The sequence below is a fragment of the Ceratotherium simum genome, chromosome 13, assembly GCF_057802395.1.
Source record: "Ceratotherium simum simum isolate JZ-2026a chromosome 13, ASM5780239v1, whole genome shotgun sequence".
Lineage (NCBI taxonomy): Eukaryota > Metazoa > Chordata > Mammalia > Perissodactyla > Rhinocerotidae > Ceratotherium > Ceratotherium simum.
In genome coordinates, this window is record NC_141912.1 from 36,895,466 (window position 1) to 36,922,681 (window position 27,216).

At 49.6% G+C, this 27,216-nt stretch overlaps 2 protein-coding genes across 4 annotated transcripts; both read left to right on the plus strand.

The window, feature by feature from the left end:
- The first annotated feature begins 387 nt into the window (after positions 1–387).
- LOC106800868 (uncharacterized) lies at positions 388–13,008 on the plus strand. Of its 2 annotated transcripts, XM_087437863.1 has the most exons (8): positions 388–458; positions 6,263–6,382; positions 6,564–6,834; positions 8,361–8,477; positions 8,628–8,800; positions 8,924–9,034; positions 12,488–12,635; positions 12,871–13,008. In XM_087437863.1, the coding sequence occupies exons 1-8, from the start codon at positions 388–390 to the stop codon at positions 13,006–13,008; spliced, it is 1,149 nt and encodes a 382-aa protein (XP_087293989.1). The 2 variants fall into 2 exon arrangements, 1 of the variants encoding a protein (XP_087293989.1); XR_015553901.1 differs by lacking the exons at positions 388–458; positions 6,263–6,382; positions 6,564–6,834; ... (1 more) ...; positions 8,628–8,800; positions 8,924–9,034 and having other exon boundaries at positions 12,583–12,632; positions 12,871–12,907.
- Positions 13,009–15,211: 2,203 nt separating this feature from the next.
- FANCE (FA complementation group E) lies at positions 15,212–27,094 on the plus strand. Of its 2 annotated transcripts, none has more exons than XM_087438503.1 (10): positions 15,212–15,631; positions 18,443–19,058; positions 19,623–19,667; positions 20,239–20,307; positions 20,599–20,742; positions 21,162–21,285; positions 21,506–21,584; positions 22,879–22,945; positions 24,568–24,693; positions 26,517–27,094. In XM_087438503.1, exons 1-10 carry the CDS (start codon positions 15,384–15,386, stop codon positions 26,616–26,618), a joined length of 1,620 nt encoding a protein of 539 aa, XP_087294629.1. In that variant the 5' UTR covers positions 15,212–15,383; the 3' UTR covers positions 26,619–27,094. The 2 variants fall into 2 exon arrangements, with proteins under 2 accessions (XP_087294629.1, XP_087294630.1); XM_087438504.1 differs by having other exon boundaries at positions 15,629–15,733.
- Positions 27,095–27,216: the final 122 nt, after the last annotated feature.

Sequence of the window (27,216 nt, forward strand, 5' to 3'; positions counted from 1 at the left end):
TACTTCTGCAGCCCCAGGATCCCAGCCTCCCAGGTCCTTGGTTCTCAGTCCCAGGTCCTCATGGCCCCCTCCCAAGTCACCCTGCACTCCTGGATCCTTAAAGTTCTTAAACCATCCCCCAATTTCTTCCAGTAGTCACCTAGGGATCTCTGAGGGCCTTCAGGCCCCACCCCACCCACATCCTGGAGCCTGGACTGAGCAGCTCAAGCCCCAGGCTCCCAGCCGTCCTGCCTCCACCTTCCTTCCCTCCTGCCTGCAGGCCTGGGGCCATGGCAAGGGCCAGGCCTGGCCGAGGAGCCCCTCCTCCCTTTGGCCCTGCCCGGAGAGGGAGGGATAAAGGAGCACCAGAGCAGCCCTGCCTGATTCTCATCAGGGGCTGAAGCAGGGATGGATCCTGGAGCGCCTGATGGCAGCGGCCGTGGTGGGGAGAGCAGCCCCCACCCCCAGCAGCCATACAGGTAGGGGTCTTGGTCTCACGGGAACACAGGGAACGTGGGAGAAAATTCTTTGGGGTTTGGCCTGGCCATTAGAAGCCTAGGCTCTAAGAATTTGGGGTGCATCTAGGGCAGGAGGGACTTCCTTGCCCTCTATCCCAATGTTGGAAGGGTCTAGATGTCATCTCCCACTCCCTCATAGTCCAGAGAAGACTGAGACCAGAGGGGGAAAACACATACCACAGTTGCACAGCTGAGTCAGGGCTAGCTCCAGGGTCTCATGATTTAGGGCAAGGATTCCCCACTTGCCTTCTTTCTCTTCCATCCAACAAAGGCTTCTCTGCCCGGAAACACCAAACAGCTCCCTGCAGGTGGGATCTGGTCTCCTGGTCGCCTTTGTAGCCCCAGCGCTTAGCATCGTGCCAGGTGTTCATAGGTGTTTGAATGGAAACATTTTGGGTTGAACATCACACCCTGAGAGAGTTGTCTCAGGGCACGCTAGCTCACCGTCAGATTTTCACACCTTTGCACAAATTCGTTTTGCCAACAGCTGGAAGAGATCAGTTCCCCAGAGGGAACTGAAGTTTGGGTAAAGGAGGGATAACTGGATCTTAGGGTCGCAGTGTGAAGTGGTTTTCCCGGGCTGGGAAGAAAGGCAGCCAGGTAGCAAGAGGGAGGCAAAAGAAAAAAGAAAAAAATGAAAGGAGGTTTTTAATGGTTCATTCCTGAGCTTTGTGCAGGGCCAGGAGGGTGGCAGTCTAGATTGAGCTTGGGACTTGAGTTTTAAAAACCCGGGTCAGGGGGTTCATTTGGCAGCCTCCGCCTCCCGCCTTACTGTCCCCAGCCCTACCTTCCTCAGTCCCTGTCCTACCCCTACCCCCTAGTAGTCCCGTTCTGATTCCCCAGGCTCACTGCTCAGGGGGCTGCTGCTCCAGCCCTCCAGGCACCGAGCCCCTTCTGCTGCCTCCCCAGGACTGGATTACCTGTGACCTCTGGCTGCTCTGTCCCCACCCCCGGGCCTCAGAACCTGGCCTGAGAAATCCCCCCAATCCAGCAGCCCTCACTCCTGACAAGTCAATCTTGGTTAACTAGAGAAGTATTGGGCTGAGTGAGGACACCTGGGCCATAGTCCCAGCTCTTCTTCCGAGCCCTGGGCCAGCGACTTCAGCTCTTTGAGCCTCAGATTTTGAAAACAAAAAAGGACTCCTGACTTTTTTTTTAACAAGTTTTTTTTTTTCTTGAGGAAGATTGGCCCTGCGCTAACATCTGTTGCCAATCTTTCCTCTTTTTTCGTTTTTCTCCCCAAAGCCCCAGTACGTAGTTGTGTATCGTAGTTGTAGAGTTGTAGCTCTTCTATGTGGGATGCTGCCTCAGCATGGCTTGATGAGCTGTGAGGAGGTCCGGGCCCAGGATCCGAACCAGTGAACCCCGGGCCATTGAAGCAGAATGCGGGAACTTAACTGCTACTCCACAAGGCTGGCCCCAACTCCCAACTTTTAAGGCTTTTTTGAGGATTAAATAAACTTATTTGACATTTCTCCAAACAAAATGTTTTATTGGTGTGTAGGTGGACGGCCTAAACAAACAACAGCAGAAACGAGGTGAAGCGATGCTGGGTTGAATTAAACAGGTTCCTTTGTATGACTTATCAGAGCGCTTAATGTGTTCATGTACAATAAGCAATATATAACACAACTCTAAGAAAAGACAGGAGGAAGAGTTTCTCAAATCCATTTGATCACAAAGCCTCTAGCCCCTTTTCTCGTGACTCATCTAATGGGCTGAGAGCACCCTGGACATGCTGGAAAGCTCTGTCACTGGACCTCTCAGCTTGTGAAGGAGCTAGCGTGGTGGCCTCTCTAGGCAGTCCTGGAGGTCGGCCTCACTGGTGGTCTTTGGGGAAAGGCCAAGCTTTCCCAGCTCATCTCCCCTCCCAGAGGCTTCCCACTGGTAGACTGGGGGCAGGAGCCCTGCAAGCCCTTCCTCTGAGGGTTACTGGCTCCTCCTCTCAGGGCTCCCCCTACCCTTCTAGGGTGACTCTTGTCTCCACCCCACCCCTCCACCCCTCACCCCACCCTCCCCAACTTTCCTGTCACCCACTGATCTGGTCCCTACCACAACCCAACCTCCTGTCTACTCCCCCTTCAACTCCCACACCAGGTGAGACATCTTCCAACATTTTCACTTGTAAATCTCCTAAAAAAAAGTTGAAGAACCATGTATCCCCCTCCACACTCTATCTAATGTTTTTCATCATAAACATAAATTGTTGCAAAAGTTATAATTTCCAATGTATTGTAAATAATCCCATTTTAAAATAAGATGATTACATGACTTTTTTACTTCCAAAAGAGATTTTTAAAAGATGTTTTTAAAGGGAGTTTATATCACTAAATCAAATACTTTTCACCATTTCTGCATCTTTCTTCTCCAAGCTTGGCACTTCAGGCAGGATTTTGAGGGATGTGTTCAAAGCCCTCAGCCCACAAGAACTTGCCCTCAATCTTCCTGCAGGAGGTTCTCAATTTTCCCAGCCGGACAGTGAGAAGTACTACAGGGCATCACAGGGTAGTGGGCTGGGACAGGCTGGAGCTCTGTGCAGAATCTCAACCCACAGTCTTTCAGGCTGCTTGCTTCGGGCCTGCCAATGCACTTATGGAGGTAGCTGACCCGAAAAAGCAGGTGAGCAGGTGGATTTGAATAAGTACATTATTCTTTTCATGTATCCAGGGGCATCTAAATACCAGAGAGTTTTAACATATAATGTCATCCATTTAAAAAATATATAAACAGACTCGTACAGTTTTACATAATTCCTTTTTCTCCTTGAATGCCCATTCTATTCCACTTCTCCCACAGAATTTTATCCTAATATATATATATATATATATATATTTTTTTTTTTGCTGAGGAAGATTAGCCCTGAGCTAAAATCTGTGGCCAATCCTCCTCTTTTTGCTGAGGAAGATTGGCCCTGGGCTAACATCTGTGCCCATCTTCCTCTACTTTATAAGTGGGACGCCTGCCACAGCATGGCTTGATAAGCAGTGCGTAGGTCGGCGACCAGGATCTGAACCTGTGAACCCCGGGCCGCCAAAGTGGAGCGAGTGCACGAACTTAACCGCTATGCCACCAGGCAGGCCCCCTAATATAAATGTTTTTATTCTCGGAAGTCTTTTACCAATCACAATATTATGTTCTTGCAACAAAAATATTTGAGAAACAAATTTAATTTTTTTCTAGATTTAGTTGTTAGTAGTACTCAAATGATCAAAACAACTTAAATATATTATACATTTTAATAATTACTAAATAACAAAAAATATTCTTTAGAAAATTTTCTCTTGAGGTAGATGGGACTGTTGCTTTTTTTCGTCCCCAGAAAAGCTCATGTATCCATGGATAAATAATACTTATTGCTAGAATAAGACAGGGTTCAACATCAATTTCTATTTTTAATTTTTATAAACGGGAGCACTGAGAAATCGTGTTCATATAAATAAGTGGATGGAAATGAAAGGTGATTTATTATAGTAGCAGTACTTAATTATTTGAATTTCCTCTGAATTAAATGCCAAAAATTACATAGTGGCCTATCATCCAAAAGTACTATTTATTGATCTTAACATTATGCCCCTGGCCCTCCCAACAGGCTTCCATAAAAATAACAACAGCAGCTGCTATTATTATTATAAGTATATTATTATGTAATAATAATAATCATTGTAATAATGATTATTACTACTAGCACCTCCTCAAAGGCCTTCCCTGCCCACCCTGTCTGAAGTAAGTCCCCACGCTGCCAGCCGTTTATTTCTGTCTGAGTCCTTTTCATGGTCTGCATTTGCCCTGGTTATCTGTGCCCTTGTTTTAGGGCCTGTACTAGGGGAGGCAAGTAAGGTAAGTTGTACAGAGTTGAATCCTGTCTATTTAAGCATAGTTCTTTTTTTGAGGAAGATTGGCCCTGTGCTAACATCTGTTGCCCATCTTCCTCTTTTTTTTTCCTTTTGTCTCCCCAAAGCCCTAGTACGTAGTTTGTGTATCATAGTTGTAGAGTTGTAGCTCTTCTATGTGGGATGCCGCCTCCGCATGGTTTGATAAGCAGTGAGTAGGTCTGTGCCTAGGATCCAAACCGGCACACCCCGGGCCACCAAAGTGGAACCCGCAAACTTACCCGTTACACTACCAGACCAGCCCCTGAATCCTGTCTTTAATTAAGTTTGATATTTTGTTCTTCGTGAATTTTTTTTTTGCATTAATTTTGATCTTGAAAAAAAATTGCTCTAGGGGCCAGCCCCGTGCCCTAGCGATTAAGTGTGCGTGCTCCACTGTGGCGGCCCCGCCCAGGATTCGGATCCCGGTCGCGCAGCAATGCACTGCTTGTCAAGCCGTCCTGTGGCGGCGTCCCATATAAAATGGAGGAAGATGGGCACAGATGTTAGCCCAGGGCCGGTCTTCCTCAGCAAAAAGAGGAGTATTGGCAACAGATGTTAGCTCAGGGCTAATCTTCTTAAAAAAAAAAAAAATTCTCTAAAATATTATTTCTTATTACTGAGTTTTTTTGGCATCCTCTGAAATTTTGTGTCCAAGGCAAGGGCCTCACTTGCCTCTGCCTTGTCCTGGCCCTGGTTTCTTGGTTCTCTGCTCCATCACCTCAGTGGGAGCTCCACAGGCAGGTTCCACATCGTGCAGGGGCTCCATACGTTGTTGTAAATGAAGGGCCATGTGACCGTCAATCTGACACCTTCACCAACAAGACCAGGTGCCTGTCGCCCATCTTTCCCTCCCGCTGCCTGCTTCTCTGCCAGGGCCTCACTCTCGGACATTCTCAGGGGAATGGGACACTCTATGGCAGACTCTCAGCTTGGGCTGGCAGTCTGTGTTCTCGTGAGGCTGGAATCCAGGCTCTGTCCCCGTCCCCGTCCCCGCTGCCCTGGCCACTTCACGTGTGGGTTCGTCCCCACTCCAGGCAAGGAAGCACACGACAAGGGCAGAGGTCCTCTCTACCTCGTACCTGACCCAGAGCCCTGGATACGTAGTAAATTCTCAGTAAACATTTGCCCAACTCCTCCTCCCCCCCTTTCCACCTCACACCCTGACCCTCAAAAGCCCCAGTAGTAGTGATGATGAGGATGATAACAGCTCATATTTATTGAGGGCTTGCTATGTGCCAGGAACTTTACATACATCATCTCATTTAAGTTTGACATCACCCCATGATGTAGGTACTAATATTATCCCCATTTTACAAATGAAGAAACTGAGGCATGGAAAGGTTGTCTAAGCTCATACAACCAAGAAGTCGTGGGACCAGGGAGAACCGGCTGTATAATTTGTGGGACCCGGTGCAAAATGAAAATCAGGTCCCCTTGTTCAAAAATGTAATAATCTCAAGGTGGAAATAGCAGGGCGTTAAAGCAAGTGTGGGGCCCTGGTGTGACCATTCAGGTCCGTGCCCAAGAAGCCAGCCCTGGTACCAGGATTTGAACCCAGAGTTCTGACTCCTGAACCCACGAGACTCTGTGCTTAGAGGAAGTGACATAACCACTGTGAGTGACTGAGCACCTGCTTTGCACGTTGTGCAAAATCTTAAACAACCCTCTCAACAAGCCTGAGGTAACAGTGAGATGTTGTTACCCTCGTTTTTAAGGGTGAGGGAACCAAGCTTTAGGGCAGTTGAGTTACCCACCCAGGTTTATCCAGCAGGGCCGGGATTTGAACACAGGACCAACTCCGGAGCCTGTGTTCTTATATCACAGCCTCTCTCTAGAAGGATCACAAAGGCAGGAACTAAAGGGGGGCTAGGCGTGACTCCCATGATCTCTTAGGAACTTCGCCCAAGGGGCCTGTCACTGGAGGCCCAGCTGCCGCTTTGCTCAAGCCCGGAAGGCGCCCCAGATCTGCAGATACTTCCAGAGAGGCTTTTGTTTCTACGGAGATCGATGCAGGCAAGCACCTCTTCTCCTCAAACGGGGTGTGGGGTGGGGGACGCAGGAGGAATCATCCCTTCATGGACCACGCCTCTTCGCAGAGCCTCTTCTCCCTCACAGCTCCAGGTTCTAGGCTGAGCTAGCTCCGAGCCCTGGAGGGGCTATCCCCGTCTCCTCACCTTTCCCTTCCCTACTACAGCTATCGGCACCCGCAGCAGCCCCGCAGCCATCTGGAGTGGGGCCGCCGCCATTCGGAGCCACATGTCACCCTGCCAGGACCCTGGCTGGGGCTGACCCGCAGGGGCTCTGAGCCCACCTACCTGCCCTCTGTGGCTGTGGGTTGGGGCTGGACCAGGGCCTGCTGGGGCACAGAGCCTGGCCTGGACGGGTTGGCCAGCAAGGCCGAGGAGGTTGGTGCCAGTTCCTGGAAGTCCCTGTCGCCATCAGGTGAGTCATCAGGGGCACTGCAGGTGGGCGCAAGTGGGATCTGAGACCAGGGTTCCTGTTCTGCCTCTGAGCAAGCTTTATATTTCCTTCCACCCCTCTCCCTCCTCAAGATTGCCAGCTAGGTGGAAATTTTCCCCCGGTTCTGTTGCTGTCTCTTGTTCTAGAAGCAGAATGCCATGGTGGCATGGAATCAAATCACCTAATTTCAAATGCCAGCTCCACCACTTAGTAGCTGTGTGATTTTGGACAAGTCACTTAACCTCTCTGGGCTTCAATTTCCTCATCTAAAAAGGGCACTGATAATAGTACCTACCGCACAGGGTCGTATGAGGTGTGATGAGTTCCTACATATGATGTGCTTAGGACAGTACCTGGCGCAGAGTAAATACTAAATGTTAGTGGTTTTTAAAAAATTATTGCTCTAATTCAGTGCTGTCCAACAGAAATATGTCACATATGTAGTTTTTGTAACAGCTTTATTGAGATATAATTCAAAACCCCAAAAATTTACCAACTCAAAGTGTACAATTCAATGTAACACTGTATAGAATATTCAAAGCTGTGCAAACATCACCACTATTTAATTTTAGAACATTTTCATCACCCCAAAAAGAAACCCATTAGCAGTCAGTCTCCGTCCACGCCCCCCTCGTAGCCACTGGCAACCACTAATCTCCTTTCTGTCTCTGTGGATTTGCCTATTCTGGACATTTCATATGAATGGAATCATGCAATATCTGGCCTTTTGTGTTTGGTTTCTTCTACTTTGCATAATATTTTCTAGGTTCATCCATGTTGTACCATGGAGTAGTACTTCATTCCTTTTTATGGTCAAATAATATTCTACTGTATGTATAACAAACATATATAACACATTTTGTTTTATTCATTCATCAGTTGATGGACATTTGGGTTGTTTTTGCTTTTTGGCTATTATGAATAATGTTGCTATGAGCATTCATGTACAAGTTTCTGTGTGGGCATATATTTTCATTTCTCTTGGGTACATACCTAGGAGTAGAATTGCTGGATCATATGGTAACTCTATGTTTAATATTTTGAGGAACTGCCAAAATGTTTCAAAGTGGTCGCACCATTTTACAATTCATATATGTAATTTAAAATTTTCTAGTAGCAACATTAAAGTAAAAAGCAAGGAATTAATTTTAATGGTATATTTTATTTAACCCAGTGTATCAAAAATTATATATCCAATATTATGGGTATTATCATTCCAACATGTAATCAATAGAAAGTTATTAATGAAATATTTTAGAATCTTTTTTGGAACTAAGCTTCAAAATCTTGTGTGTATTTTATACTTACAGCACATCACAGTTCGGACTCCCTCCATTTCAGGTGCTCAATAGCCACATGTGGCGAGTGGCTGCCGTATTGACAGCACGGTTCTAAATAGCTGCATTTGACACTTATAATTCTGACTGGACTCTGAGCTACTCAGGGGCAGGACTTGGTGCTTCTACAGGCTTGCATGCAGTAGATGCTCAGTAGATGCCCCACGATTGAGTAAATGAGTGAATGGATCCAGTTTTCTCTGACAGCTGCTGACGGCGATCGCAGCTTCTCCCAGGAGTCTCAGTCTAAGTCAGACCCTGTCCGGGAGGTCGTGGCCCCACTTCAGAGCCTGGACCTTGAGGGGCAGCAGGTAATAGGGGAGGGCGAGTGGCAGAGGATGCCATGCCGGACCTCTGGGATGCCCAGACCTGCTGGAGGAGGGCTCTGCGGTCCCCGGGGCTGTATTTGGGGTGGCGGTGTGTGTGGGAGAGATGTGCTCTGACCCCGCCTACGGCTGCAGAGGGAGCAGGACAGTCGGGACATCATGTGTGGCATCTGCATGGACAAAGTGTGGGACAAGCCAGAGGCTGAGCGGATCTTTGGCATCCTGCCCAACTGCACACACGCCCACTGCCTGGGCTGCCTCCGCACCTGGCGGAAGAGCCGACAGGACTTCCCGCTGGATGTCGTCAAGTCAGTGTCACGGAGGGGCCAAGGGGGAAGGAGGGAAACACCCCAGAGGGGCATGGGCTTGGGGGCCAGCCTGTGGGCTTGTGACTATTATTCTCCCACCTCCTACCCCACCCCACCTGGCAGGGCCTGTCCCCAGTGCCGCATCCATTCGAGCTACATCATCCCCCACAAATTCTGGGTGAACGAGGGGGCTGAGAAGGAACAACTCATCAGGAACTTCAAGGCTCGGACCAGGTGAGGCTGGTAGGGGGAACACGAGTCGGGGTTAGGAAAGAGAAGATAGCCCCGATCCATTCCAGCTGAGCCATGGTTCCCAGCCTGGGGTCCCCCAAGTCCTGGAAGTTCAGGGTGATGGAAATGGCAGGCGAGGGTGTGAGCTATTTCCACTATTTCAGAAAGCCCAGTAAATAATGGTGAGTAACTGAGACAGCAGCAGAAGAGCAAGGCCAAGTTTGTCTTCTAGCCTGACTCAGGATCAATGCAGGGCAACTCAGGTTCTCTCAGCATGAGGAGAAGCTCTGCTTGGCTTTTGATTTTTTATTTTTTTTTAATTTAATTTAATTGAGATCATATTGGCTTATAACATTGTGTAATTTCAGGTGTACATTATTATATATCAGTTTCTGAATAGTCTGAATTGTGCTCAGCACCAAGAGTCTAGTTTTTATCCGTCACCATACATATGTGCCCCTTTACCTCTTTCACCCTCCCCCACCCCCTTCCCCTCTGGTAACCACCAATCTGTTCTCCTTAGCCACGTGTTTGTTTATCGTCCACATATGAGTGAAATCATACGGTGTTTGTCTTTCTCTGTCTGGCTTATTTCACTTAGCATAACATCTGCAAGGTCCACCCATGTTGTTGCAAATGGCACGATTCTGTCCTTTTTTATGGCTGAGTAGTATTCTATTGTATATATATACCACATCTTCTGTATCCATTCATCTGTTGATGGGCACTTGGGTTGCTTCCACATCTTGGCTATTGCGAATAATGCTGCGATGAACATAGGGATGCATAAGCCTCTTTGAAGTGTTGATTTCAAGTTCTTTGGATAAACACTCAGTAGTGGGATAGCTGGATCATAGGGTATTTCTATTTTTAATTTTTTGAGAAATCTCCATACTGTTTTCCACAGAGGCTGCACCAGTTTGCATTCCCACCAGCACTATATGAGGGTTGCCTTTTCTCTACATCCTCTCCAACATTTGTTATTTTTTTGTCTTGTTAATTATAGCTATTCTGATGGGTGTAAGGTGATATCTCGTAGTTTTGATTTGCATTTCTCTAATAATTAGTGACGTTGGACATCTTTTCATGTGCCTGTTGGCCATCTATATATCTTATTTGGAAAAATGTCTGTTCATGTCCTCTGCCTATTTTTTGATCAGATTGTTTGTTTTTGTTGTTGTTGAGTTGTATGAGTTCTTTATATATTGTGGAAATTAACCCCTTGTCAGATATATGATTTACAAATATTTTCTCCCAGTTTATGGGTTGTCTTTTCGTTTTGTTCATGGTTTCCTTTGCCTTGCAGAAGACTTTTAGTCTGATGTAGTCCCATTTGTTTATTTTTTCTTTTGTATCCCTTGCCTGAATAGACATGGTATTCAAAAAGATACTGCTAAGACCGATGTCAAAGATTGTACTGCCTATATTGTCTTATAGGAGTTCTATGGTTTCAGGTCTTACATTCAGATCTTTTATCCATTTTAAGTTTTGTGTATGGTGCAAGGCAATGGTCTACTTTCATTCTTTTGCACGTGGCTGTCCAGTTTTCCCAACACCAGTTATTGAAGAGACTTTCCTTTCTCCATTGTATGTTCTTGGCTCCTTTGTCTAAGATTAGCTGTCCATAGATGTGTAGGTTTATTTCTGGGCTTTCAGTTCTGTCCCATTGATCTGTGTGTCTATTTTTCTGCCAGTACCATGCTGTTTTGCTTACTATAGCTTTGTAGTATATTTTGAAGACAGGGATTGTGATACCTCCAGCTTTGTTCTTTTTTCTCAGGATTGCTTTGGCTTGATTTCTTTTTTTTTTAAGCAGGAAATTAAATTGATATGAATACATGTTAGTTGCTTAGATCATCTTTGAAAACATTAGGTCCCTGAGAAGGAGACTAAAATGCAGCCTTTGGAGACAGGGAAAAGTTTGGTGGGTTTTAATCTCTTGGGGGAGGGTAGGCATTTATGCAAAATCTGGAAGTAGCTATAAGTCCAGGTTCTTAATTCCATTCTCCCAAAGGGTTTATTATACTTGGAATATGCAAATTATATTTGGATAAAGGGTAGGATAAAGAATGTCTTGTCTCTACCTGTGAGACATTCAACCTTGTTAGGAAGACACCTGGATTTTGCCTGTGAACTGTAATAGCTGCATCAACAAAGTCACTGAGAAAAAAACTTGGGGGAGGCTCACAGAGGGGGTAGTATTTGAGCTGGGTGTTGGAAGAGGAGTAGGAGCTCCTCAGGAGGAGAAAATATGAGTACTCCAGGCAGAGAGAGGTCGAAACGGGGAAATACTGGCAGCTGGGGTACCAGAGGAGAGCGCCCAGGCCCAGGGATGACAGGAGACAATGTAGATGGAGGGTTTGTTATGTATGACAGAATTTGCACCTCATAAACTCCATGAAGTAGGGACACTTCCATGCTTACGCTGCAGAAGAAGAAACTGAGGCATGGTCTATGTGACTTAAGTGAGGAGGTGGGGTTTGAACCCAGGTGTTCTGAGTCATAGTGTGACTAGTAGGAATGGTAGGGAGGATATTAACTCAAGAGGAAGAAGGGCCAGATCTGGGTGGCCAACTGACCTTGAGGTTGAAAGGAAGATTTAAGATGACTGTTTCCAGCAGAAGTGGCCACAGGACTGGTGCTTCACAGGACAGCTGGGTGAGGGAAGCTGATGGGAATTTGGATAGGTGGACAGTGGGGTTTCGTAGGCTATCTGGATGGAGGGGGTCCTGACTCTAGGTTTGGTCAAATGGGAGGAGGAGGAAGAGGAGAAGGGATAGTCGTTTAGAGGGATTCCCAAGCCTCCAACTTGGGTGGTCAGTAGGGTCCTGCATTCACACTGGGGCTGCAGGAAGTGGGGAAGACTCGTCTGTTGGAATTAAGCAGAGTGATAATGCAGGAAAAGGCTACAGACATGCGCTCTCTCCTCTTCTCCCTCTCATCTGTCTTTCTCTGCAAGAAGAAAGCTGGTCCTACTTAAGTGGATCACGCGTTGCCCACAACCCCTCTTGTATCTTTCCCAGAGTGAAATCTGAAATCTCAGAAGTGGGAAACGTCTCACTCAGTTTCATTAACTAGCAATTACCAAATCACAAGACCACCCGTCAGAACAGGACATGGTTCTAGCTTGGTTACAGAGACACGTTTTAGGGTTATCTGCTATCCCCTCTCCCTTGGGTAGTATTATTGAAACTTAGTTCAAAGAAGGAAAGGAGAATCCCCCGGGGTCACAGCTGGCCCAGAGACTGTGGGAATTAGAGAAAGGCATTCCTTAAGACACTTTACTGCCATCTGCTGGAAAATAGTTGTAATAAATGTAAAATCTATACTATGATGCTTGCGGTGCCTTTGTGCTGTACAACCTACCCAACCTTGTGTGTCAGCCTTGACTGCCCCTTATTCCTGAGGCAACAGGGCTTGAAGGCGATGGTCTTCTCTCCTTCTGCCATCTCGTAGCCAGATCCGATGCCGGTTCTTCATGCGGGGGAATGGCCACTGCCCCTTCAAGTCTGACTGCATCTACCTGCACCAGCTCCCGGATGAGGCTCCGACCTCTGATCCTCCCTGGCCTGAGAGTATGCAGCTGCCCTCTGGGAGTGAGGTGGTAACAGCGGGGATATGGGGCAGGGGAGGCTGCTGGTCATGGTTGATAATTAATGTTTGTGACAAATGTAAACCCTGTGTCTGATGTCTGTGATGATAATGGTGCCTGCTGAGATGTGGTGCCTTTGTGCTATGTACAACCTCCCCAACCTATGTGTCAGCCTTGATTCCCTTGTTCCTGGGGCCACTGGGGTTGAAGCTGATGGGTTTTCACTGATCTCTTTCTATACTCCCAGGTGCTGGGCCCAACAGCGTTCCTAGGGGGCACTGAGCCAGAGGATGAAGTGTTCTTCGCCGACTGTGTCCTGGCCATGGCCTTCTGGGGTTCAGAACTTCTACTGGATCCCAACAGTTCTTACCATGACCTCCTGTAACCAGGATCAGTGTGGGGGGGATGGGGCTGAGGGGCAGGGGTTGCTAGGTGGTAGGTCTTTTCTCTTTCAGGGCTTGGTGGGGGATGAAAGAAGTGAGCCCCCTCCCCCATGAACTGCAGCAGTGACACAGCTGGGGAACATGGGGAGATGTGGAGGCTCTTGAGAAAGAAGAAGCGTTCTCACCCTCTTGCAGGGACTTGGTTTTTAACTTTGCTCTTTTGTAGAAGGATTCTGAAAGAAAACCAATAAAATGCACTTAAGCCATCACTGCTGGTGTTGGAAGAGTGTCTGCTCATCGCCTAGGCGCACCCCCAACACCCACCCCAACCAAGGGTTGCTTCTGCCTTCAGTCTGTTGCAATATCACCCATCACTTAGCCTCTGGAAAACCTCACTTTATGCTCATAAGAGAATGAGAGTGGAAAGGACAAACAACATCTTAGTGTTATGAAAATAGTAATGATGTCACAGATCCTATGAATAGGTCTTGAGGATCCCCCACAGTTCTTGAAACATGCTTAGAACTTTCCTCCCTGCTCTCCTTCCCATTGGCCAGAATGCAGACCTTGGTGGGCATGAGCCAGAGCCACCACAGAGTAAAGCTGGTAGTTGAGGACGGGTAGGACATTGAAGCCCGTTGAGCATTCTTGGCCCTGCCCATCACTTGTCAGGGCCTGCTCCCCCAAAAGCTAGTCATTCGAACACCAAAAACATCTCCTATGAAGTTAGAATTGCTAACCTGAGATAGAGGTGCCTGGAAGAAACTTCTTTCCTGCTATTTTGGCCTTTGCAAAGTAGGCACTATCTAAGAAATACTCCTTAGTCTTTTCCAACAGCTCCTTTGAAATCATTTTTGAAAAAATGAAAATTTTGGCTCCAGTGGAAATCAGATCAAGCTCAAAATATTCCTGTGGCTTCCCATACTATTCAGAGTAAAAGCCAAAATCCTCTCTATGACCTCAAGGCCTCACAGATCGGGCCCAATTGCCTCTCTGATCTCATCTCCTATTACTCCCCACTCTGCAGCAAGTGTGTTCTGCTCCAGCCATGCTTCTGCCCCAGGACTTTTGCATATGCTGTTCCCTTGGCCTGAAATGGTCTCCTCACAGACCTCTACCTGCCTTGCTCCCTTATCTCCTTCAGGTTCATCTTGCCTGAACACCTATTTAAAATTACCTCTCTCTATCTTTCTTCTCTGCTATATTCTTCTTGAAAGCACTCATCATAATCAAACCTTCTATTGTTTACTTAGTCAGTTGTCTGTCTCTCCTCACTTGAGTGTCAGCCATAATATTTGCTGTTTCCCTGTATCCCCAGCCCTAAGTGCTCAGTAAAGATTTATCGAAGGAATAGATGTGTGTGTGGCAGCAGAGCTGGGAAGATGGGAAATACAAGCTGGCACCCAAAGTAGGGTTTATGGGGTGCTGTGGGGATTTTCTCCCCTCTCCCTCTATTCCTATCCTCTGCAGTGATCCCTCCCTTCGCTGGAAGCCTGCCTCCTCCCGCAGACTTCCTTAAACCGAAACCCTGGGAGGTGGAGCTACCCCTGGCCCCTTATAAACAACCAGAGCAAGGCTGCTGATTGATCTTTGGGAGGAAGTTCACAGCAAGGTCTTTGGCCAGAGAGTTGGCAGTAGGTTTTACTGCGACCCCATTCTCAGGGATATTTGTCCATCAAATATTTCTGGAGAAGACTGAAAGCCAAATGATGGCAGTCGATGGCTGTAGAAGAGGTGACGTTCAAGTGGGGTGTAATCAAATCCTATCGCAAAGCCCGTGATCTACAAGCAACATGGGCGTCAGCTGAAATTAAATGATGCTTGTGTCCTGAAGTACAAAAGTATCCCTGACATCCATTCTGCACCCACAGCCCCCTACTTCACGGAGCGGTGCAGGAAGGAAGGTTAGGATCTGCAGCCCACGGTCCGCCCCTCCATCAAGCCCCGCCCACCCCGGAATCTCGACCATGACCTCGCCCACAAACACACGCCTTTCGTTGTGGCCCCGCCCCCGGTCTGTCCACGCCCAATCCACGGGTACGCACTCGGCCTTCGCCAAGCCCCCCTACTCCGTTCCTCCTCCTCTCTGGCCAGGACGATTCCTGGCCCCGCCCCTTCCAGCCTGCCCTCACGCCCCGCCCCACGTCCGGCCCCGTCCCCGGCCCGCCTCCCCCGTCCTTCCCTGTGCGAGCGCGCGCTAATCTCGCGGGCTCTGGGGCCTGCAGGCGCGTCTCCCGGAGGGAGGGAATGTGGCGGGCGCCGGAGGGGTCAGCCGCCGCGTCGGGGCCGGCCCTGGAGTGCTCCTTCCTTTCCCCAGGCCTCGGAGCTGAGACCCGAAACCAGAGCGGGGGACAGCGCGGCCCCCCGGGTCCCCGGCATGGCGGCCCCGGAGGCGGCGCCCGCTCAGGCTGAGGACGCGGGCCCGGCGCCCTGGGCGCGGCTGGAGGCCCCCGCCCGCCTCCTGCTGCAGGCGCTGCAAGCGGGGCCGGAGGGCGCGCGGCGCGGCCTGGGCGTGCTGCGGGCGCTGGGCAGCCGCGGCCGGGAGCCCGTCTGCTGGGGCCGCGTCCTCGAGGCGCTGTGCCGGGAGGAGCCCGTCGTGGAGGGCCCGGACTGTCGCCTGGAGCTGTAAGTCGCTGGTCGCGCGGCCGCGGCGCACCGCACTTCATCCTCCACGGTCGCGGGAGGCAGGGGCCGGCGCCACCCCCTTTTCTAGATGGGGAGACCGAGGCACGTGAGGTTTATTAATTCCCCTCGGCGAGGCAGTCTCGGGCGCGCACCCGGTGGGGAGGGACATCCAGCAGGCCTGCCCTGAGCACCTGCTGTGTGCCGGCCAGTACCGTACCCAGACGGGGGACACGCTTTCTGTTGGGTGTGAATGAAGAATTATAAGTCAGCGGACGCAAGTCGATTTTGATCGTATACTTCCATCTCTAAAAAAAATAGAACTCGTACCTCCAGTATAGGTACACTTATGTATAAGTGTACACGTGTTAAAATACGTTATAAAGTGTACAAAAATAGAAATGTAAAACGTGATAAATGACAACATCGAAGTGGCTTTATATTATCAAGTTTTCAACGCATAATATACATTCTAGGGCAAGATCACTTTCCTTAAGGATAGTGTCCTTGATAATTTCTAGTCGCATAGGTGAATTTGAACTTTTTTTTCTTCTTTTTTTTTTTTTTTTTTTTGCTGAGGAAGATTGCCCCTGAGCTAACATCTGTTGCCAATCTTCCTCTTTTTGCTGAGGAAGATTGGCCTTGAGCTAACATCTGTGCCATCTTCCTCTACTTTATATGTGGGAGACTGTCACAGCATTGCTTGATGAGTGGTTTGTATGTCCGCACCCAGGATTAGGACCAGTGAACCTTGGCTGCTTAAGCAGAGTGCCCAGCTCAACCACTACGCCAGTGGGCCTGCCCCTGAACTTTTTTTTTTTTTGACTTTTTATGTGGCTGACAAAGAATTCCTACTAGGAGCATAAGTGTCAGCTCTGCCATTTTCTTGTTTGGTGTGCTTCTGTTATTGGTATTCACTGTCTTTTCAGACATCCTTATAAGCCATTTTGTGAGTGTTCTGTTTGTTAAAAAAAAAAAAGATAATGCAGTATCCATAAATGTACTTAACTATCATAAAAACTAAAATACACATGGGCCGGCCCCGTGGCTTAAGTGCGGGTGCTCCGCTGCTGGCGGCCAGGATTGGGATCCCGGGTGCGCACCGACACACCGCTTCTCCGGCCATGCTGAGGCCGTGTCCCACATACAGCAACTGGAAGGATGTGCAACTATGACGGACAACTATCTCCTGGGGCTTTGGGGGAAAAAAATAAATAAATAAAAATTAAAATACACAGAAAGTAAAAAAAGTGAGTGAGGTGCCACCTTCAGCCTCTAGGGAGCTGAAGAGCGGGCCTTCCACTCTTCTTGGATACCCCTCCCTCAGAATTAGGCCAGAGACTGGAATATGGAGGGCCAGTCCGCATATTAAATATTTGTAATACTTAATTTCTTATGTTTTAGATAAGTAGGAATAGAAGTTCTAATATTTTCTTCCCACACTCCACTTTGGATTTCTTTCAAGAGATGGATCAGGAGAACTTTCTGAATCCACAAATTGAGGCTATAGAAATGTTTGTTCAGCTGTCTGGCCTTTTCTTTTTTTTTTTTTTTTTTTTTTTTATTTTTTGCCCCCAAAGCCCCAGTAGATAGTTGTATGTCACAGCTGCACACCCTTCTAGTTGCTGTATGTGGGACTCGGCCCCAGGATGGACAGAGGAGTGGTGCCTCGATGCGCACCCGGGATCCGAACCCGGGCCGCCAGCATCGCAGCGCGCGCACTTAACCACCAAGCCACAGGGCCGGCCCTGTCTGGCCTTTTCTGAACAGAGTAAGGGGAGGAGGACTTAATCTACTTGGATAGCGTTGTACTTCAGTGTAATTGGCTTCTTTTGTAATCCTATGTATTTTATTTTATACATTTAACACTTATTCTGATATGGGGGTCCATGCACAAAAAAGAGTTAAAAGCCCTTGGAGTAGGGTCTTCCCTACTACTCTACTCTCAAATATCCTCCACCACGAATTCACCATCTTTTTAACTTTTACTCTCCTTTTCTCTCTCACTTAGTGTTTGTTTTCCACAAAGAAATAAAAGTCAAATTTCTTCTCTCTCACACATCCCAAGTGCCTCTGTGTGTGATGATGAACAGCCCTGCAAAATCATGTATAGAGAGGCACAGAGGGGTGATGAGTGGTGGGCCAGATGCACCCATGACTTGCTTGGCACACCGACAAGCCTCAGGTCACACAGCATCTGGATTCGTGCCTTTGCAACATTACACATGGCTACATTGCTCTGTCCACAGCAGCCCTTTCTGATCTCTGGACACTTATTTTCAGAGTTAATTCATTCAGTAAATGTGTACCAAGTGCTTGCTATGGGCGGTGCTGTGCTGGGTTCTGGGACACAGAGGAAGGAGACACTGCCTGTGCCTCTCAGGAACTCAGTTTGGTGAAAGGAACACCAGAGCTGGACAGATGTAACCCTGTCAGTTGCAGGGGTTGCCAAGGGGAGCACAGGGCCACAGACTAAGCTTTGCACAGCATCCTGGAGTATTATTTTTACATAAAGTTTTGAAAAGGACTTTTATTCTTTTTTACATAAAATAAGCATGAATCTATTATAAAGTAGGTTCCAGCGTGAATTTTTGAGCTGAAATAGGAGACGTCAAAGAGCAGGGCCTAGCATAGAATAGACACTCAATGAACCTTGTTGAATGACTCACGTGCTTTCCATCCACACTAACTCGCGGGTACTGCCTCCCAGCCCCCTGTCTGTCCATTGCCATCTAGCCTCTGGCTCTACCCAGTCTGCCCCATGCTCCCTTCAGCAAGATGCTCGTAACTGCTTGCCCTCTCTCTGTTACCCAGGAAACCACTGCTGCTGCGATTGCCCCAGTTATGCCAGAGGAACCTGATGACCCTGCTGATGGCTGTTCGGCCATCGCTGCCTGAGAGCGGGCTCCTCCCTGTGCTGCAGATTGCACAGCAGGACTCAAGCCCTGACCCTGATACCTGGCTTAGGGCCCTGGGAGAATTGCTGCAAAGGGATCTGGGTGCTGGAGTCTCCATTGAGGGAGCGTCCCCACTGTCTAAGAGGTGCCAGAGACAGCTCCGAGGCCTGTGTGGGCAGCTGGGCCAGGGGGACAGGAGGTTGAAGTTGCTTCCAGACCCTGAAGAGGAAGAAGAGGAGGAGGACAAGGGCTCCCAGCAGCCTGGGAAACGCAGAAAGGAGCCAGAGGAAGAACCTGCCAGTCCTGAGGAAGAGAGGGCCCCCAAAAGGTTCCGGTGTTTGGACAGGGAGGAAGAGGAAGGTCATGAGGAGGAGAGACCTGAACATGAAGCTTTGGAATCCCCGGCAGGTGGAGAAGGCGCATCACCCATTAAGAACCAGCCTGTCGTGGGGGCTGAGCCCAGTGAGGCTGGTCAGAGTCTGGAGGATGCTGAGGGCCTGGCTGAGAGTTTGGAGTTGCCCAAAGCTATCCAGGTACTGGGGAGAGGAGGCTGGGTTTAGAGTGATCCTTCAGGAGTAGGAGGCTTATCCAGGGCGCAAGCCGTTTGGGACCCTGTTTCCCAGTTGGAGTGACTGTAGTCCATAGAGCAGGGGGAAGGAGGGTGGGGTTGAGGGAATGTAGTCTGCTCCACTGACTCTGAGGAGGGGGTGCGGAAGGGAGTTACTGGAGGTGGAAAGGCCTTGGCCTAATGATCTATAACGTGAGGTTACTGGGCGCTGGCAGAGGAAAGGCTCCAGAGCCACCCTTGCCACCCCATCTTATGGGGGTGGGAGAAATGCCAGCAACAGCCTGCCCTTCCAGCCCAAGGCCTTGGTCTACCCCAGTTAGGGTGGATGCAGAGAAGACAAGTCTAGGCAGCTGGATTCACACAGCCCTGTCTAGTTTGAGTTCTTAAGCACTTTTCAAGGCTCTCTTGAATCATCTTTGCCCACTAGCTCCTGCTGACCTGGGGCCTTCTCAGGAGAGGGAGCCAGGGCTGGGTTTGGGGCCACGCTGCGTGGGGAGGGACTTGGCAGTGACTGGACTCTCCTCTGCAGGACCAGGTTCCCAGGCTGCAGCATCTGCTCAAGACCTTCGGGGAGGTGACTGGCCTTACGCTCTTCACTAGAGCCCTTCTTCCACCTTCTGCCTGGACCTCAGCCACACTCAGGGAGCCCCAGTGCAGTGAGGCACAGGCTGTTTGGGTGGGGGGTTGGAGTGAAGGTCTGAGGACAGTCACTGCAGGGGCTTTTCTTTTCTTTCTTTCTTTTTTTTTTCCCTCTGAGGAAGATCAGCCCTGAGCTAACATCCGTGCCAATCCTCCTCTTGTTTTTTGCTGAGGAAGACTGGCCCTGGGCTAACATCCGTGCCCATCTTCCTCCACTTTATATGGGACACTGCCACAGCATGGCTTGACAAGCAGTGCGTCGGTGTGCGCCCAGGACCCGAACCCTGGGCCACCACAGTGGAGCGCGCACACTTAACCGCTACACCACGGGGCTGGCGCAGGGGCTTTTCTTGGCCCAAGTATAGATATGTCATCTACCCCAGACAAGTTCCTCTCTGGCGGCACCTTCCAGGGTCCTCAGCCACCCACTCTGCCAGTTGAAGGGGTGGCCGCAGTGACTTGTCCCCATGGTCCTGCCAGCCCTAACATGGGATTTGCCTTCCCAGGGCATGGAGGGGTTGGAGGGCACCTCCCTGGCTGAGCTGCAGCTCCTCCACGAATGCAGTCCTGGCCAGGTGAGTCCAGAAAGACTGCCTGACCCCAAGGAGACATCCCCTCTTCCCAGCCTTTTCCATTTAAGTTTGTGTTTCCCTGCCTTATGTGGGAATTTGGGGAGAGGGTTTTGTTGGGTTTTTTGGTCTCAGAGGCAGGGGTCTTTAGCCCTTGGTTCCTCCCTGTAGGGTACCTCTCCCGGCCTCACCTTACCCTAGAGTATCCTTGCCCTACCCCTTCTGCTGCCCAGTTGGCTTGAGACAGCCTAGCAGAGACAGACCGAATGTCCCTGTGCCCTCCCTCCTACTCTGCAGATGGACGTGCTCTGTGCCCAGCTGCAGCTCCCCCAGCTCTCGGACACAGGTCTCCTGCAGTTCTGCACCTGGCTGCTGTCCCTTTCACCAGATCTTAGCCTCAGCAATGCTACCGTGCTGACCAGGAGCCTCTTTCTTGGACGGGTAGGTGGCTTGGGATGCACGCGAGTGCCAGCGACAATGAGGGAGAGAGTCTGAGCCCTTAGAGGGGTGGTACTTGGGAGACGAGATTCCCAGCCTTGGGCCCAGGCAGGGCCTGGGCAGCCTGGGGCAAGGGAAGGGCATGGACCCCTGGGCCGTCTACCCACATGGTATCTAACTCACCCCTCTTGGGCCCCAGATCCTTCCAGATGCTGAAGGGATTTGGGATCAGGGATTTGGGAGCTGGGGAAGGGAGCTATGTGTCTTTTCCAATGGGTGGGTCCATCTTAGTGCTAGATAAGAGAAACTTTTTTTTTTCCTGAACATTTATCACCATCTGAAATACAATGTATGTCTGATAAACATTTATTGAAGGGAAGAAGAAATGAATTAATTAATATTTTCCTCCCCATTGGCTATAGATTCTCTCCCTGACTTCCTCAGCCTCCCGCCTGCTCACAACTGCCCTCACCACCTTCTGTGCCAAGTATACCTACCCCGTCTGCAGAGCCCTCCTTGGCCCCGTGCTCCAGGCCCCAGGAACAGGTAATTCTGGAACCAGCCCCAGGCCTGGTAGCTCTGCCCTCTCTGTTGCCAGCACCCTTCCCCGCAGGGTGGCCGGCAGGAGTTGGGTATTCAATGAGTAAAGATACCTGTTCCTTCCCTGACAATACCTCCTATAATGAGGGGCATTCTGCTCCCCACTAGTCCCATCCTCTCCTGCCATTTTCCCCTGGACTTCTGCCATCTGCTGTCCCCTACCCAGGTCCAGCTCAAATAGAGTTACTGTGTTGCCTTATGAAGGACGAGGCCCTGGAGCCAGACATGCAGGTTCTAATGCTGGGGTGAGTGTACAGCCCCTACGCTGCCCCCTCCCACCTCCTTCCCCTGGCCAAGCCTGCTCTTGGCATTCTGGAGTTGGAGCCAGCTGGGCACCAGGACCTGCACCCAAAAGACAGGCAGCGGCATAGCCGATGCCCCTGTCAGTGTTGCCTGACCCTGGCCCGTGCAAGTTGCTGTCCTGTGCACCTTTGCAAGCCCAGGGTTTCAGTCGTCTGTGCCAGGTCCCTTGGGGAATGCAGAGAAGAGCCTGGCAAAAGTGGTTAAGGGCACTGGCTCTAGAGACAGACAGACATGGTTTCAAATCTCAACCTTGCCTTTATTTAAATGTGTGAGTTCAAACAGGTTATTCCATCTCTCTGAGCCACCATTTCCTCATATGAAAAATGGGGAAAATAATTCACTCTATATGTGATAATGCATATAAAGACCTCAGCACAGTATTTAACACCTAGTAAGGGCTCAAATATTGTTATTAAATTGGTGTTAAATTTGGGTATTAAAATTGGCGAGTCAAGATACAGACATAAGTAGAAACAATAAGTAGGTAAGACCCCACTGGACACCAACATGAAATATAAAATGCTAGGTATAATATGAGAAGAGGACAGTCTCAAAAATAATATCAGCCACCACTTATGGAGCACTTCCTCTATGCTTTAGATTCTTCATCTCAGTTAGTCTTCATGCAGTCCTGTGAGGTAGGTGCTGCTGCTGCCTTAGAGACGGAAAAACTGAAGCTCAGAGAGGTTAAGGGATGTGGCCAGAGGTCACATTGCCAACCAATGATAAAGCCTGGGATCAAACCCAAATCTGTGCACCCAGGAAGCCACAGTGTTGCCGTGACATGCTGCCTTTCCACACAGTAGAACGGCAGGCGCAGCTGGAGTGGACGTCACTGTGGGTTGGGCCCTGCAGGGAAGGCTTGCCTCCTCCAGGAAGCCTCGTGTGTCGTCTCACTCCATCATCATCCTCTTCCTTGAGTCACCCTCACCTTTGGTACTCAGGATGCAGTCTCGACTCCTGGTTATTTTCCAGGGGACCTTTGTACATATCACTGCCAAATCCTTCATTGGCAGCTCCCAGGGTCCTTGGGTTGTGGCCTTCCCAGCACTGAGTATGGGCTCTGCAGCAGTGGCTACTGAGCGGCCGCCAGCATCAGGGGCTGCTGACTACCTCCTCTGTTGGCTGGGGATCTTGGCTGTCCCCAGGGCCTTGCCCTGCCTTGGGGTAGCAGCAGTAGATATCCAGGCTTGGGTGGGAAAGCAGGCTTTTCTCACCGGGGCCTGTGCTTTGCAGACAGATCTTAGAGCTGCCCTGGAAGGAGCACACTTTCCTGGTGTTGCAGTCACTCCTGGAGCGGCAGGTGAGCAGCTCCCTTGGGGAGTAGTGGATGAGGAAGTGCTGCAGTGTTTGGATGGGTGTGGGGCTCCTGGGTTTCTGATCCCTTTGGTGATGGAGGGGAAAGCAGGACAGCTGCCCTACAGCAGGTGCCCCAGGACAGGAGAGAGTCCTGGGGCTTGAAAGGCTGGGAGCAGAGAGCTGACTGCGTGGTAAATTCCAGCCCTACCTCTTACTGGTTTTGTGGCCTTGGGAAAGACTTTTTGATGCTTATGTGTAAGTTTAATTTATTTTTGAATAGGTAATAGATTCGTTATGTTTACAATTTTGAAAGCTCAAAAGGATGTAGTGAAAAATATTCCCAGCCATCCAGATTCCCCTCCCCAGGACTAGTCAGTGTTACTAGTGTCAGGGGAACTCTCCCAGAGATGATTTATATATGTAAGGACACAGTTTAAACTTAGTTTTCCCCTGCTTTTTACATAGATAGTAACACACCAAGCTGAGTGCTCGGTACTTTGCTTTTTTCACTTAACAGTATATTGTGGCAGTTTTTCCATATTGGTACCTAAAATTCTGCCTCCTTTGTTTATAACTTAGGAAGTTGACCTAACTTCTTTATGCCTCAGTTTCCTCATCTACAAAGGAGAGTGATGATAGCACCTACTGTGTAAGACTGGGGTGAGGTTTAAGTGGGATAATTGGTGTCAAGTGCTCAGGAAGGTGCCTGATGCATAATACGTGCTTATTAAAGTATTATTATTATTATTTTTTTTTTTTTTTTAAAGATTTTATTTATTTATTTTTCCCCCAACGCTGTCTGTCATAGCTGCACATCCTCCTAGTTGCTGTATGTGGGACCCGGCCTCAGCATGGCCGGAGAAGCGGTGCGTCGGTGCGATCCCGGGATCCGAACCCGGGCCGCCAGCAGCAGAGCGCGCGCACTTAACCGCCAAGCCACGGGGCTGGCCCTAAAGTATTATTATGAAGAGCTGTTATGCTGGCAGTACCCCTTGGGACCTCTCACTCCTTTATATCTTTAATCACTAAACCATGCTAGGGATCCTTGGCCTCCCCTTGGTCCTAGTCTGAGCCTTTGCAATGATAACCACCATTTTTTTTTTTTTTTGTGCGGAAGATGAGCCCTGAGCTAACATCCATGCTAATCCTCCTCTTTTTGCTGAGGGAGACCGGCTCTGAGCTAACATCTATTGCTAGTCCTCCTCCTTTTTTCCCCCCAAAGCCCCAGGAGATAGTTGTATGTCATAGTTGCACATCCTTCTAGTTGCTGTATGTGGGACACGGCCTCAGCATGGCCAGAGAAGCGGTGTGACGGTGTGCGCCCGGGATCCGAACCTGGGCCGCTGGTAGCGGAATGCACATGCTTAACCGCTAAGCCACGGGGCCGGCCCCTGATAACCACTATTTTATGAGACCTATGTGCCAGGCTTCGTGTGCATTATCGCATTTAATCCCTTTCACAGTCTTCAGAGTTACATATCATGAGCTCCATTTTATAGATGTTGAAACTGAGGCTTAGTTTGGTTAAGTGACTTGCCCAAGGTCACCTCGTTAGGAAGTGGTGGAATTGGGAATTGAATCCAGGGCCTTTTCTTGTGCTGCTGTCTCATCTCCCAATCTGTGCAGGTGGAAATGACCCCGGAGAACTTCAGTGTGTTGACAGAGAAGCTCTGTAAAGAGGGGCCAGCGGCTGCCACATCCATGGCCTATGCCAAGCTCATGCTGACAGTATTGACCAAGTATCAGACTAACGTGAGTGTTGATAGGGCCACGAGGGCTGGTCCTACTGCTCTGAGCCTGCCACGAGGGTGTGCAGATGTTTGCCAGGGGGAGAACCCTGAGTGTTAGCCGGGGAAACCACAAGTTCAAGCCCAGGACTGGGGAATGAGACTGCTTAGGAATCCAGCCAGCCAGCCAACACTGCTGTGGGCCAGATGCTATATGGGGCATTGGGAATCAACAGTGACCATAACGCAGTCCCTGTCCTTGACTTGACCCTCTCCCCCAATGCCGGGCTAGTGAGAGGGGAGAGAGGTGATAGACAGATCGTTGTAATATCTGGCAGGAGCCAGGTGAGAAGTGTGCACAGGGCATTTGAGGAAGAGGGGGCAACTAAACCTTGTTTGTGGTTGGGAATTGGGACGGGCTTCCTGACTCTTAAAGGGTGAGTGGTAGTCAAGGGGTGAAATGGAGGAAAGGGCATTCCAGGCAAAGGAAACAGTGGAAGCAGTGACCGTCTGAGGGGATCTACAGGTAGTTCATTGTAGCTGGGGCCTGGAAACATGCGAGTGGATGGTGGTAGGGGATGAGGTTACAGAGCTAAAACACTGAGAGCTAATACTTGCATGACCCCTGCATCTCAGGCACCATTCTAAGCCCTTTGTGGATGTTCACTCGCTAGTTTATTCCATGTTAGCCCTACGAGAAGATACTAATATTAGCTCCATTTTATAGATGAGGAAATTAAGACTCAGAGAGGTTAAAGTAACTTGCCCAAGGTCACATTGCCAGGCCATGGTAGCATCTTACGGAGGCCCCTGTAGGTTATGGGGAGGAGATTGGACTTTATCTTGAAGGACAGGTGTTCTTGGCTGTTGGCTCTTTACCCTTTTCTTGGGAGTCACAAGCCTGTTTGATGATTTGATGAAAGCTATAGATCTTCCCAGAAAATGAAAATCTGAACACACATCTTATGCACAATTTCAGGAGGCTCCTGGATCCTCTGGAGACCCTCTGTAGATCCTGGAAGAAGGGCCTCCAACATGAGGCATCGGGAGTTATCCCAGGGCCTTCACCTGGAGTGACTTGGTCAGATTTGCATTTTATAAAGAAGCCTCTGGCCTCTATAAGGAGTGGGGCTTGGAGAGTGCAGATAGAGGGCAGAGACTTTTCAGAATGTTGTAGTAGGGGGCCGGCCCGGTGGCGCAAGCGGTTAAGTGTGCTCGTTCCGCTGCGGCGGCCCGGGGTTCGCTGGTTCGGATCCCGGGTGTGCACCGACACACCGCTTGTTAAGCCATGCTGTGGCGGCGTCCCATATAAAGTGGAGGAAGATGGGCATGGATGTTAGCCCAGGACCAGTCTTCCTCAGCAAAAAAAGAGGAGGATTGGCATTGGATGTTAGCTCAGGGCTGGTCCTCCTCACAAAAAAAAAAAAAATGTTGTAGCAACAGGTCAGGGAAGAAAAAGTGTGGCCCAGTAGGAAGGTGGCAGCTGCAGTGGAGTGTGTCTGAACCTCAGTTTCCTCATCTGTAAAATGGGAGGGTTGTGAGGATTATATGAAGTAATGCATATAAAGTGCTGCCACATAGCATAGAAGCCCCCAATAATTGTCAGCTGTTACTAATGTGGCTGACTTAGTAGGTTGTGCAGTTAGTATTTGACCCCAGCTCCACCTGAATTCAAAGACGGTGCTTAACCCTGGTGAAACAATGAGGTTAGCCTGCTCGGGAGTCGTCTGCTCCTTCCATCGTCCTTGAGTCCTAGATTCCTCTCTCCTCCCTCAACAGCCCAGGGGCAGAGGGGACAGGGCAGGGGTCAGCTGCTGGAGGCCTGACATGATTCTTCCTTCTCCCCAGATCACTGAGACCCAGAGGCTGGGCCTGGCCGCAGCCCTAGAGCTCAACGCCACTTTCCTGAGGAAGTCTCTGCAGGCTGCCCTGAGACATCTGGCCCCCTGACCATCCACCAAGGGGCCACCCTCCTGGAGCTTCCTCACCAGTTTTCTGAAGGACACTTCTGCCCTTAGCACCTCACCCTGACCCCTTGCCTTTGGGTAAAGGCTGAGCCTGCCGTCCCAGGAATCAACTGCCTCCCTGCTCCAGGCGGCAGAGGGACCGTCTTGGCCTCCCAGCCAGCAGGGAGGGTCCTGGGCTAAGGGGGCTGGATGAGTCCAAGGACTGCTGACTCTGGGCTCGCTCCTGTCATTTCTGCCTCAGGCTGCAGGGACAGAAACTTTCCGATAGGCCTCAGTAGGGTCAAAGCAAACCCAGAGTAGACAGATGATGCTCCAGGAGCCCTGGGGGACCTGTGTGCTCAGCACACTCTTATGCTCAAGCGTATGTTATGATCCTCTGTGTTCTTGTTTCTGACTTGAATAATAGTTTATCGATAGTATTTAATAAAAAGCAGGAAGTTCAATAATGTCTTATTAGAAGCAGTGCCTGTCTCCCTATTAACTCTGGATAGTTGTTGAAAACCAACACACACTACCACCTCTCCTTGCCCCCACCTGCTTAGTGACAAGGGGCATCTTTTTCCTGGTGAAATGTTCTGTGA